Source organism: Poecile atricapillus, chromosome 7 (genome assembly GCF_030490865.1).
Source record: "Poecile atricapillus isolate bPoeAtr1 chromosome 7, bPoeAtr1.hap1, whole genome shotgun sequence".
Classification (NCBI taxonomy): Eukaryota; Metazoa; Chordata; class Aves; order Passeriformes; family Paridae; genus Poecile; species Poecile atricapillus.
This window is the reverse complement of record NC_081255.1, coordinates 32599275-32613477: the sequence shown is the minus strand read 5'-3', so window position 1 is coordinate 32613477 and position 14203 is coordinate 32599275. Positions and strand designations below refer to the sequence as shown.

The following is a 14203-nucleotide window of genomic DNA, read 5'->3' as shown; positions in this document are numbered from 1 at the left end:
TTTTTGTTTAAATTCAGGTGAATTTGCTCGTGAGGATGTTTTCTGCATGTCTTGTTCCACTAAAATGTCAGATTTTCAGCAGAGGTGAATTGTACAGTGAGCACTGAAGGGGGACAAAAATAGACTGCACTGATGGATTTATTGAGTTTATTTCCCTGTAAGAATGAGGAAAATTACTCCTTTTTTCTATTTAGAAAAAAATAGAAATTGTGTGGAGAGATGCAACAGGCAGTTTTTAATTGCAAATAATCTTTTATATAAAGATAACCACTGTGTATGCACAAAAGCCACATATATAAAAATAAATGTTGGCTTTTTTATTGCCAAAACATTTTTTATTGTTAAATATAATTTATGTGCATTTGAGAAATGAACCAGCTTGATTTTGTGAGATAAATACCAAGACAGAAATGCAGCTCAGTTGGGACCAGATTTCCAGGGCAATATTTTGATTTGAAAATCAAATATTTGCCCTCTGTGAGGTACTTATGGTAATTCTCAAGAAAAATGCTTGAGAAATGCAATTTAGGAATTACAGATATTTTATTTTTTTTCCCTAAAACTGATTTCTGTGAGTTTTGTCTGAAGTCTCTGATTAACCTTTTAACACAGAGATCTGTTTCATACACCTCATATTTATTTAATGTCTACTAAAATATTCTCTCAGGTCTTTGAATTTTAATCAGTTTTTAATAAATATAAATAATTTTTTTAAATAAATAAATTTGAATTTGAATCAGTTTTCATGGGATAACAACTCTCTGGTAATTCCAGTGCCAGGACAGTGGTTTTTGAACCTCCCAAAAATCCAGAGGTTTCTGTAAATTATGGAAACGCCTGATATGGAATCGCTGCTTTTTGTAAGGGATAAACCAACAACAAGATGAAATTGGAGGTTTTGTTGTTCAGATTCCTTCATGATAACTTACAATTCAATTTCTGAGTTGTTTTTAAGGCCAGAAAAAAAAGGAAGTTCTTTGTGGAGAGGAGAATTTCGAGCTGAAAGCTCCCTGGGATGGCTCAGGGCTGTGGTGCCCTCATTTTTGTGCATGCACAGGGCACTTTCTGCTTTTATTTCTCATTATTTTCTCCAGGATTCCATGTGCTTTACAGCAGGATTTGCTTCCCAAAAAAGTGGAATTTGTAGGAAGTGCTGCCTGCTGCAGTTCAATATTTATTAACCAGAAGAGCTGCCCTGTATCTGTAAATTTGCTGCAGCTTTGGAGCCGAGCAGGAAATGTCCAGATGCTTCATAAAACTTCTTTTTTTCCATAGATTTTGGGTTGGAAATCCAGGAATTGTGGAATTGTGACTAAAGCAGCCAATTTCATGTGGTGAATTGTGTGTGAATTGTGATTTAAAGTTCCTCACCCTTGTCTCTCTCCCCTCTTTTTTTATTTTTTTCCCTCTGTTTTTCCAAATTTCCTGGCTCTGGGATTCACAAATTTCCCTTGGAACCCTTCTTTTCCAGCCTTGTTCACTCTTCATTTGTAGAATGATTTGTAGAATGATTTGTAGAATGATTTGTAGAATGATTTCTCATTTGTAGAAAAATAAATAAAAATCCAGAGGGGGTGTGAAGCTGCATTCACAGCTCAATTAAAATTAAAATCAAATTTTTGTAGCAAACAATGAATTCTAAATTTACCCTCCCCCCTCCAAAAAAAAAAAAAAACCAACTAAAAAATAATAAAATAAAATTAGAATTCAGAAAATTTCGTGTCTCGTGGTCTCTGAGGCACAAAATGTGTTCTTAGCTCTGGTATCAGGTTCAAAAGGGGAAATACAAAACCCCAGCTCTAGAGCTCAGTTCCTGTTTTTGTGACTCGACGGTTTGAGCTGGACTTTGTTGCTGCTGGGTTTTGTTAGTCTTACCCACAGGGTTTAAATGGTTTATATGTGAATTAGTCTGGGCTTAATGTTTCTCTGTCCTCTCTTTTTTTCCTGAGTGAAGGTGAAAATTGGTGATATTGTGTTTTTTCTGAAAAAAAAAACACCCAAAAAACAAAAAATTGTATTTTTTTTTGTGGCTGACACAACCTAATGGAGAGAAAAAATTAATAATAATTAATTTGTAGGTACCTACCAGAGTAGTGCAAATATAATACTCAGCTTCTTCCATAAGATATGAAGGATTTTTCCTAAATGTTTCAGGATTTTTCCTCTTGTGTTGGGTTTTTTTTTCCCCTTGATGTCCAAAAAAAAAGCCTCTCAACCCCAAAATAAACTTATTTTGGCAGTGAGAGGTGAAAGATGCAATAAAAACCTGACATCACTTCTGAATTATTTGAGGATTAATTACATAATTAGAACATTAACTGTGTGCTTTGCTACCTCTCTGTTTTCTTCCCTTGGCCATTTCTTGGTGATCTCTTTTAAGGCATTAATTATAATTATAATCATTATAATAATCATTATTATAATCATTATTATAATCTCATTTAAAGCATTCATTATTGAGTCACTCTCACTGCAATTCTCACAAAGAGTTTGGGTTATTATATTTAATAAATAATTTTTAAGCACATAAGTATCTACTAAATCTAAATATCCAGGCTCACATATTACCACCTGTAATGTCTATATATCCCTGATATCCCATTAGCTTAATTAATCTTAATGAATCTTCTGGCAGGAAGAGTTTTTTAAAAGCTTTTCTGCTCTGTTTTCATGGTAAATGTGCAGTCAAAATATAAAAATTACCAACTTTGTGGAAATTCCCTGTATGTGACCACCAGTTCCTGTAAATAAAGAGGTTTTTTTTCTGATTTTTGTGGGGTTCAGAGAATGAAGGGCAGAGATGCTGAATTCAGAAAAGCTGTGATCACAACTTTGGGATTTCTGGGGGTGGCCTTGGAGGACAACTCAGAAATTCAGTGTTTTAGAGGAAAATTCAGTGTTTTAGAGGGTAACTCAGAAATTCATTGTTTTAGAGGATGTCTCAGAAATTCAATGTTTTAAGGGGGTAACTCAGTAATTCAGTGTTTTAGAGGATAACTCAGAAATTCAATGTTTTAGAGGATAACTCAGAAATTCAGTGTTTTAGAGGAAAATTTAGTGTTTTAGAGTGTAACTCAGAAATTCAATGTTTTAAGGGATAACTCAGAAATTCAATGTTTTAGAGGAAAATTTAGTGTTTTAGAGGGTAACCCAGTAATTCAGTGTTTTAGAGGATAATTCAGTGTTTTAGAGGATAATTCAGAAATTCAATGTTTTAGAGGATAACTCAGAAATTCAATGTTTTAGAGGAAAATTTAGTGTTTTAGAGTGTAACTCAGAAATTCAATGTTTTAGAGGGTGACCCAGTAATTCAATGTTTTAGGGGACAACTCAGAAATTCAGTGTTTTACAGGATAACTCAGAAATTCAATGTTTTAGAGGGTAACTCAGAAATTCAGTATTTTAGAGGACAATTCAGTGTCTTAGAGGATAACTCAGAAATTCAATGTTTTAGAGGATAACTCAGTAATTAAATGTTTTAGAGGACAACTCAGAAATTCACTGTTTTAGAGGACATTTCAATGTTTTAGAGGATAACTCAGAAATTCAGTGTTTTAGAGGCCAATTCATTGTTTTAGTGGATAACTCAGAAATTCAATGTTTTAGAGGATAACTCAGAAATTCCAAGTTTTAGAGGCCAATTCAGTGTTTTAGAGGGTAACTCATAAATTCAGTATTTTACAGGGTGACTCATTAGCTCAGCATGGCTGTGTTTTATGGGGAGAGGGTAAGGAATTATTTTCTGACATGAAATGTTTGGGAGTTTCCCGTTAAACTTTTGGAGAGTGATTTTAGCGTGACAAGCCTTCATTTGGAGCAATTTTTAATATTGAATTTCAGCAGCATAAACTCACAAATGATATTCTCCAAACAATCCTGGCAGGCTGAAAGGAGGAATAGGAAATGCTGCTGAATTTTCCCTCTGTCCTGGAGCTCCTGGGAGTGATGTGGAGCGGGAGGTGTTGGAGGCAGAGTGGGAAAGCAGAGCAGGAGGGATTTGGGATGGGATTTGGGATGGGATTTGGGATGGGATTTGGGATGGGATTTGGGATGGGATTTGGGATGAGTCACCTCTGTCTGAGTCAGTGCTAAAAGCCATTGAGCAAGAGTGGCCCAGCTTGGCTATTTTTAATATTTGCTTACTCACATTTACTGTACTAAGCTCTTTACAGGAAAGGTAGTTCAGAGCCGTAGTAAGCTCTTAAAACCACTTTCCATGGCAGCAGCTCCTCTAATTTGTCTTTCAGTGCTGCTTTTTCTGAGCTGTTTAATTCTGGGTGTAATTCTTGTGCTGCAGTGTGGTTCTCACAGGATTGCCTCTGGACCTCCAGGGTGAAATTGGACTTTAAAACCTCTGGTAGTACCCAGAGCTGTTTTTTCACCTCACCAGGTGGAATTTTACCTCCAAAGTTTAATAAATAATAAAACATCCCGAGTTTTTAGCCACGATGGAATAAACAAATCCCAGCTTTGCTGTTGCAATATCCACCATCCTTAGGGTGCTGCCTTTCCTCTGGAGGCCTGGAAGGTGCAGCCCTGGCTCCATCCTCCCCTCTGAGCTCTTCTCCTCTCTCCAGCTGCTGCCAGCTGTGCCTGCAGCAGGAGGAAGCCCAGCAGGTTGCTTGGGGTGGCTTCGTGTCACCGGCTTCAGCGGTGGCTTCCTGTTTACTGCTGCTGACGGAAGGCAGCAGAGCTGCAGGAGTGGATTTGCTGGCAGGGTTTATAGCCATGAGTCGGGAATTTTGTGTTTTCCTTTTCTTTTCCAATGTTCTCCGCGGCATAAATTCCTTGAGTTTGGTGTTGGCAGCGGAGCTGGGAAGGGTGAGTGGGGTGATGGCTCTGCAGGGCAGAGGTTGGGTTTGGGTGAGGATAAAATGGAGCTGAGAGAGCTTCTGGAATCATCAGGACAGGAGATGAGAGAGCTCCTGGAATCATCAGGACAGGAGAGAACTCCTGGAATCATCAGGACAGGAGAGAACTCCTGGAATCATCAGGACAGGAGATGAGAGAGCTCCTGGAATCAGCAGGACAGGAGATGAGAGAGCTCCTGGAATCATCAGGACAGGAGAGCTCCTGGAATCATCAGGACAAGAGATAATTCCTGGAATCAGCCCCGTGGGGATCCCAGGAGAGCAGAGCCCAAAGATCTCCCCAGCAGCAGGAAAATGCTCCTGCATCCAAAGCTGCTCCTGTGAGAGGGAGGCAGAGCTGCAGCTGGGAAATTGCTGCTTTGAGCTTCTGGAGAGCTGAAATCAAATCAGAACTGCACTGAAAAATGAACTGGCTGTAAACTTTAATGAAGCTACTCTTGGCCAAAGCAAGGAATTGAGCTACTGTCAGTTTTCATAACACACAGACAGTGCTGGCAGTGCAGACAGACTCAAAAGGTAGAAGTTTGCATTCCTCTCATGGTTTTTGACTTTGGATTCTGAAATATAGATTATATGTTCAAAGTTGGGGTTTTTTTCAGCTTTCCTGTGTGGTGTAAAACTCACAGGACGATGAATCTGGAGTTAAAAACCACCTGGAGTTACCAGGCAGCCGCTGCAGAAACGGCACAAGCAAATGTTTTCTAAAAAGCAAGTTCTAAAATTGTAAATAAACTCGAGATGATTCAGCCCTAGCAGAACTGAACAGAAGAGTTTATTTGGATTGTTAACCTGGAAGAGGAGCGAGGTTTTCTAGGGCAGGGAAGTTGTTGGTGCCAGGCTGGGATCGCTGTTGGGTGGGATGTGTGCCAGCTGTGAAGTGCAGCAGAGGCTGTGTGATGGTTGTAAAGGCAGCTTTGGCCATTCTGGCACCTAAACCTCAGTGACAGGACAATTGTGTGAGCTGCAGGATCAATTTTCAAATCCAGAACCCCAGCAGGGACTCCCTAAGGAGGGGAAAACAAAAAACACAGCTCATCACCGCACTGACGTGTCCCAGCGGCGCTGAGCCACTGTTGACACAATTCTCAGATACAAACATGTAAAATTTACTCCTGTTCAGCCAGTTAGTTAAAAACAATGGGTGTATTTATCCAAGAGGTTGAATGAATGGAAGGTAAATATTTGGGTTGCTTGCCAGGGTGATCCTGGGCTCATGGCTGGCGGGAGACTCACACCAGCAAACTCTGAATTGTAGCAGCTCCTGCAGAGTTAAACTGGTGTAACTGGCCAGTGAAAATTCATGGCTGAAAACGATTGGTAGAACTTTGTGTGGCTGAAAAAAAAACCCCAACAACTCTGTGATGGTGTCTGGAAGCGCTGGAGTTTGTTAGGGGGTGGTGCTGGAGGGCAGGACTGGATTTACAGGTTCCTTCCAGAGCCTGCCGTGCTCAAACACAGAATTGTCTCGGGAGATAAAACTGATACCAGACAAATAACAGGGTGTTCCTCTGGTTGAGGCAGAAAGCAGCTGTTAGATAAGACTTTAACTGCAGCTGGCTGCTCATATTCTGCAGGAGAATCCCTGGGAAACCTTGGGAAAAGGGTCCTGAGCATCCCAAAGGAGCCAGAGTTGTGCTTTTGGCCACCGAAGGGAGGCAGAGGGATCCTGGCTTTTGGCAGAGCTCAAGTTGTTTACTGACACAACTTTCTGAAGGCTTCATTTGGCTCTCACTGATTGCCTTCTTCTGTTTCAAGTGTTTTCTGCCAGTTTCCTTGTTTGATTTTTTTTTTTTGAGAAGAAAAGAGTCTTCAGCTGGGAGAAATTAAAAGGGTTTTTTTTTTCCCAGTCATTGTTGGAGTTGGGATAGGAGAAATACAATTTAAGGGGAGATCTGAACCACATCATTTCTTTGTCTTCTTTCCAGGTGGCATTTAGGGCTCAGCTCCTCTTTTTGATGGTGGCAATATAAGAATTTAGAGCAGGAACTATGAGGATTCATTAAAGCCTGAAAATACAAAAGTAATTGCAAGCAAAACAAAGCATATCCTGGGGGAGAATTCACTCATCCAGATTTGAATCTGCAGTTTAAAGGGATGAGTTGAGATGCAGATAGAAGATCCCTTCTCAGAGGACTTGCAAACCTCATTTTGCTCCAGACAGGTCCATTAATTGTCCCACTTCCTTCCCCTGACTACAGGAGATAAATATCTTTACAGCCAGCCACGAGTACAGGTGTTCTCTGGTGATCTGTTTGTAATAAAAAGAAATTGCTCTGTGTGTTTCTGCCAACAGATGGGTAATAAATAACTGTATTTCCCACTTGTATTCAAATTTATATCTCAGTGGCATTTGATTCTTCCTTGGGTTGTCCATTTTTCACCATGAAGTGCCTGAGCTGCTCACTCTGCACTCACTTTTCTAAACTGAAAACGTTGTTTTCTTTGCACACCAAACCAGTGCAGCCTAATAAATCCTCTTGGGAATTTTTAGGGTTGGAAAAGTTATATTGTCCATTTTCCATGGAGCCTGGCGAGATCTTGTGCACCTTTGTGACTAAATACAGATGGGGGCTAGAGCAGGACTTGAAATTAATAAAAGGGGAGCAGAGAGAGGGATTTTGAAGATCAAATTTCTCTTGATGTGAGTAGTAAATCCCAAGTTTATGGTGGTATTTCGTGGTTTTCAGCTCTATAATAGCAGGAATGTCTCTTGGTTAGGGGATATATTTGTTATTTTTGTTTTGCTTTTAACAGGTGAACAGAACTGGTGAAGTTTTGTTTGGTTTTGTTTGGGCCTTGTTTTAAATTGTGAGCCCTTCAGAGTGAACTTTAAACAATATCTTCTCACCACAAAGGAAAAAAGTAAAAAATAAAAAGGCAGATCATCAAAAAAAAAAGTCTTACCAAAGTGTAAAACCACCACAGGAAGCACATGAGTGCCAGATCCGGGGGGTTCAGGTGCTCTGCCCTTCTCACAGGAGATGCTGAGCACAGTCAGAAGCTCTTTGTGGCCTTTGGGAGGGATCTGGGTGGCAGCAGGTGGGTGATGTTTATTTTGAAAGCAGCTTGAGTTCACTTTGCTCTTCTGAGGGAAAGTTGGGGCTGGTCCTTGCCCTCAGGAATTTGTGCTCCGTGGGAGGAGCTGTGATGCCCTCAGGGCTTCTGGCTCAGCTCCAGAGCAGGATGGTGCTGGAATAAAGGAATTTTGTTAAAGGGATTTCATTCCTCTGTTCAAAAAGGAATTTTGCAGGTGCAAACTCTCCCCTGCTGCTTGTTCCCTCTGTGAGGCCAGGTGAGCTCCATGGGTGCGGTGGCTGATGGTGGCGCTGAGATGATCTTGAAGGTCCCTTCCAAACCCAAATCCATGTTTTTATGGAGTGGATGTTGCAGGAGGGGAGGAATTGTGCACTCAGTGGAAATGAAAAAGCTCAGGAGGAACATCTGGAGGTGCTCTCAGGAGCAGGAGAAGTGAGGTTTGGTGAGCCAGCACGAGGGACCTTCACAGCAGCTCCGTGGCCACCCAGCCCCAGCCCCTTTGTGTGTTTTAAACACTCAGAAAACAGATCCTGGGAGAAATTCACCTGCTCAGGGGGTTGGGAGGAGCTGCTCCCAGCTCCCTTAGGGTGGGATGTGGGAGAGCTGGCCCTGATGTCCTGGTGAAGTCAGCAGCTCATTTCATTCCTCATTTACAGAAGGGACACATTGGGAATGTTTCCCACCAGTCTTGGCTTTGCTAGAGCTCAGCTGCTCTCTTGTTTTGGTTTGCTTCTTACCAAAGGTGTAAGGTCACAATTCCAGGTGCTGGTGAATCAATCCGTGCCTGCTTTTTCCTTAAAAACTGATGAAAGGTGGGATTCCCTTGATGAGGAGCACCAGGGGGTCATGGAGGAGGTTGTTTGGCTTGTTTTGCAGCAGTGGGGTACAAACAGTTCCTTTGGAATTATAATTTAAGGAATTATCCAGTTATTCTTTAGTAATTTAATATCAATTGTTAAATTAATTAATTAAATTACCAAATAATTAATAATACAATTTAATAATAATTAAATTAATATAATGGATAATATAATTAATATAATGGAATTATCTAAGGAATGGGTGTCTTCTGGGACCTGGGGATCATCCCTTGTCCACAAGCACAGCCTGTGGAGTAAACAAATTCTCTTAAATGAATGAGGTGAGGTGGGATGGACTCTGGCTTATAAAACTTGGCTTTTAGGAGAACTTGGAGCTCTGAGAGGCTGCAGATGCACCACGAGCCCCCAGAGGTTTCTTTGTGCATCATTTCAGCGTGGTGGGATCTCTGAGATGTTGAGGCTCGGGAGAACAGGATGAAGTGACCTCTCTTGCTCCTGCCTGGTTAAAGAGGGGAGGAATTCTCCAGTTTCAGAGCTTCACATGGAAGGTGTGAGCCATGAAACTGCTTTCACCTCCTCCCTGGTGGCTTTTCCTGCTGGGGGAAGCTGCTCCAGCAGTGCCCTGGCCGTGTGTGTGTGTGCAGGGTCAGCTGTGTGGTGATGCTGGCCTGCTCTGCTCTCCATGAGCAATGGCACGTGTTGGGGTGGGATTTCCTCCATTCCACCTTCATCTTCATCCTTCCCATGGATGGATCCATGACTGCAGCGTGTTCTCCTCTCTTGGAGAAGGCAGGGCCGTTCCTGGGCTCTCTCTGAGTGCTGGACCAAAGCCGTGGAGTTGTTGCTGTGCGTGATGTGTGTGACCCCTCCTCGCTCCCTGCGTTCCTTCCCGTTCAATCCTCTCCCGTGGAACCTGAACTTTATCCGGAGCCCTGCCGAGGGTCAGTGCCCACAGGAACCAGCTCTGCACAGCCCTGAACTCTTTCTCCTGCCAGAAAGCCGAGGTGTTTGCCAGGACAAGTGATTTCCTTGGAAGTTTTTCCACGTTTGAAACGCCCCTCAGGAAACCCCCGGACTCAGCGCGGTGTCACCGGGAAGCGGCCGCGTTTCCTGGAGCTCTGCTCCTCTGCTGGGAAGGTGGGGTGGCTCTTTTCCAGAGAATTCCCATCCCATCTTCCATCCCCAGGCTCTTTTCCAGAGAATTCCCATCCCATCTTCCATCCCCAAACCACCTCGGGCACGGGGATGAGAGAGGAGAACATCAAGGAAGGAAAAGGATCGTTAATGCCGCGTCCCAGGCCGGAATAAAAACAAATTATCCGTGTAAATCCCTTTCAAACTGGACTGGCCCTTCAGCTCCATCAGCATCACTCTGAGCAATAAAGCTGTTTTTTAAAGTAGTTGTGAGGAAAAACTAATTACAGAAAAATGGGGTTGTTGTTGGAAGGTTTCCATGATGATTTCTTGAGGATTGAGACCTTTCCCTCCAAGGAAACTGATCCTGGTTTAGCAGAGAAGTGCTTGGGGTTGACTGTACAAGGATATAATAATTGGTTGTAAACCCTGAGAATGGTATAATTTTGAGTTATTATACCAGAAATTGGGGATGAAAAGAGAATTAAGCACACATTTATTTAGTTGAAGATGCCCCTGCTCATTGCAGTGGGGTTGTGACCTTTAAAGGTCACAAAAAACAGACGATGAAAAATTGGTCATTAGAGCAGCCCAGTCTGTATCCAAAGGAAAATCAGGCTGGAAAGAGCAGGAAATACAGAAAAAAAAGGGATTTTGTCTTTGTGTGCTCCTGAATCTGCCCCAGCCCTTACAGGCAGAACAATAAAGACAGAACAATTCACACCCAACTCTCTGAGAGGGCTGAGAAACTTCTTCCCACTTTGGTGACACGTCATGAAATTCAGAGAAATGCTGAAAGTGCCTTGGAAAGGCCCAGGGAAGGAGCAGGGTCAGTTTTTGGGGTTCAGCAGAGCTAAAAATGGAAATATTTAATATCTGTTCATATTTACATGCTGCTAATGGAGCTGGCTGATTTTCAGTTCTTGAGAACTTTGCTGCACATCAAACACTTTGGGTGAAAATTTCCATTCTGTGCCCTCCTGGCCTTATTTAAAAAGATAATTTTATAACGTGGAGCAGCCAGATCACAGCATGGATTCCAGAGGAAGACCCAAAGGGGAATTACTAATTCTGTGTGAATGGATCACTCTGAATAAAAGCATAAAATAAACACAACAACAAAAAATGAAAACAAATAAAATGTACATTTGATGAGAGAGCCCTGTGGAAAACAAATAGCACGTGCTGATATATCTAAATTTTCAGTGAGATTAAGAAACCTGAAACCAAATTGGCTGAGAGAGCGAAAAAGAGGAAGAACTTGCAAGTGTTACTTCAAAGTGAGTTTTGGGTTGATTTTATCTGGGATTTTCCTGTGTTTGTGTTTTAGGGACTTTTGCTCTTGCAATGGATCTTCCATTTTTGCATTTGGCTTCCAGGGTCCTGGTTTATGGTGAAGAGTGGTGTTGGTGGAGCAGCATCCTTCTGCTTCAGGGAAGATTTGCACAGAGTTTCAAAAAGATTTAATTTCTGCATCTGCCTTTTCTTAGTTTTTGAGGCATTTTAGAGGGCAGTTTAATAAATATTGGTGTACATTTGGTTTTATTCTTAAAAATGCTGCTGGGTTTCAAATGTAACAAATCATAGTCAGTTTTTACCAAATATTATTCTCTCCCAAATATCCTAATAGTTTAATAGCCAGACTGATTTTGAACTTTACAAACTTCCCTCCCCCTGTTTCATAATTTCATAATTAATTCTGATACCAGTTTTTGAGAGCTCTGTCTGCCTCACCTGGCTTCCCTTGACCAGCCATGGTCAGGATTTTAAATAACCAGGGAAAGCTTTGCTTGGGGGAGTGGAATCTCAAGAAAATCCATCCTGAATTCCCAAAAATACTTTGGAGGGTGCATCACCAAGAGCTGGGAGAAACAGAAATGAAGTGAAATTAAAAATCTGCCTGAGAAAAGGAGATGCTGTCCTTGGAGCAGAGACTGGAAAATCCACAAAAAACAACTGGTGAGGCAAAGGATAAAATAAAATAAAATAAAATAAAATAAAATAAAATAAAATAAAATAAAATAAAATAAAATAAAATAAAATAAAATAAAATAAAATAAAATAATAAAAATGCCCTTCCCATCTCAGAGCTGTGGGAATTTGGCTGTGCAGGTGTGGGGGAGGATGCTCAGAGCAGGAATTTGAATTTGTCCAGCTCCAAGGGAGGTTTTTTTGGAAAAGGCGAATCCCTGACAATGAGAAGGGCTGGGAAAGCCATTAGGAAATAATAAGTCAGAGATTGGATGTTGGGGTGGTTTGGTTCATCCCCAGAAGGTTTTGTAAATGAGGCAGCACTTAAAGGTTTTGAGGATTCTGGGAATTGCTGGGACTAAAAGCAAGAGTGGGAGCTTTTAACCAAAGCAAAGCAGCTCTGTTGAAAAACAAGAAATTTGATTTATGGATCTGTAAAAGGCAGTGGTTTTACATTCCCCCTCACACTGAAAAACATCTGGACAATCTTTTTAACATTAGGCCCACACAGACATTAAAATATATCGAGCTTCAGTTCTATTTCATTTAAAAGGAGGCGGTTTTAATGAGATTCAAGTTAATATATTTCACCTTTTGCATTTCAACTTTATGGTGCTGTGCAGAAATAACTCCTGGTTTGTCTGCATATCCCAAAAATCACACTCTCAATTACTTCTTCCCCATATTATTGCCAAGGGAACGTGTCTGGAAACTCAAATTTAGCATTCCAGTGGCAGGGATGGCAGGAAAATTCAATTTAATTGGGGATGTGTGCCAGGCTCTTCCATGTAATCTTTTTTCTGGGATAGGATCACGATTGTTGGGCTCTTCCCAAGCACCAGGGAAGTTGTGTGGCTCTGATTTTTCCTAGACTAAGCCTCAGGCAAATTTAAAGCAATGTTTGATTAAGGATGTCAGATTAAGGTGAAGCAAAAATAATAAATATACATTTGGTTTAAACACGTTTTGGCAGAGATGGGGGAGGAGGGAAAAAGGAGGCTGGAAGTGGAGGAATCTTCCATCCTCAGGTGAGCAGTGGGTGAGGTTTGGTTTGGACACATTTGAAATGATAATCTGGGAGGGGAAGGAAAAACAGAGAGAAGGAAAAATTGGAATTAACATCTAACAAAAAATGTGAGGAACAAATGTGAGAAAAAGCACAGAGGAAAATTCCTGAGGTATCACAGCTGAGGCTGGTGATGGGAGCAATTCCAACCTGAAAATAGGGAAAAATAACCAAGGTTTTCCCAGGTTTTTTTTTTCTGTTGCATCTCAGGCAGTGCCCCCAAAGTGTCAGAAGGGATCAGTGCCCAAACTCTGGGTGGTTCTTGGGGCTGGCTGAGACATTTGTGTTACAATAAAGGTTCCTGGCACTGTGGTGGAATTTGATCAGCCTGACCATTTCATTTCATTTCATTTCATTTCATTTCATTTCATTTCATTTCATTTCATTTCATTTCATTTCATTTCAAACTGTACCAAGCTGCTCCTGATAATGGTAATTTTTCCTTTTTCCTTCAGTCACAGTGAAGTTTCTCCTGGGGAGAGTGAAGACCCATTTCAGTCGTGTAGAGGATCCCACAGGCACATAAATGCAGGTGTGTTGGCTTTGGGAGTTCATTTTTTGTTTGTTTTTTTAGTGGGAGGATAAATCTCAAAATGTAAAATTGGTTTGGGCTTTCTAAGCTAAAGCTTAGGAAAACATGGAACAAAGAACACAAATAACTCAAATAACTTTCTGCTCTTTCTATTTAAGCACTTGGTATAAAATGCAATTTTCTTTTGAGTCAGAGCTGCCCTGTTGTGCATCCCTGGCAATGTAAAAAGTCTTGCATTAAAACCTACCCAGTGCTACCCTTTCCTCCTGCAGAGACAGAGAAGTAGCAATAAAAAATAAATGCCAATAAATCTTTTCTAATGCATCATGACTCATAAAGCATCAGGAGTTTCAAACACAAAGGGTGAGAGGGGAGAAAACAATGAGAAATATTTTGCTCTTAAGGGGTTGTAAAAATAGAAGCTTTTTTATTTTTTTTACTTTAAGAGGGAAACATAAAATGAGCTGTTTAAATTGCTCAGGCTCAAGTGTTGTTTTCCAGCCAATTAGGTGCTGAAGGATGTGAAAATTATTTGTGCTTTGAGAAGAGAAACTTTTCAGAATAGTTGTGGAGCCAGCAGAAGAGAAGGGAATGAATCCCAGAACCAGAATAACCACTGACATTTCTTTTTTTCCCCCTTTTCACCTCGTTGGTTTGGAATAAATCCCCAGCTGAGGGGTTTGGAGAGTTGTGGTGCCTAGCCCCTGGCAGGCAGCCCCGATGGATAATCCCTGATTTTTTTTTGATGGATAATTCCTGATAATTCCCCCTT

General features: G+C 41.1%; 1 protein-coding gene across 1 annotated transcript in view; it reads left to right on the top strand.

The window, feature by feature from the left end:
- Positions 1 to 14203, top strand: part of JAK1 (Janus kinase 1) — a 49457-nt gene that overhangs the window by 11172 nt on the left and 24082 nt on the right. Inside the window, exon 2 of the mRNA XM_058842966.1 lies at positions 13355 to 13431. Coding sequence (XP_058698949.1) covers positions 13426 to 13431 — 6 coding nt within the window. The 5' untranslated portion in view covers positions 13355 to 13425. The remainder of the gene's footprint in view (positions 1 to 13354; positions 13432 to 14203) is intronic.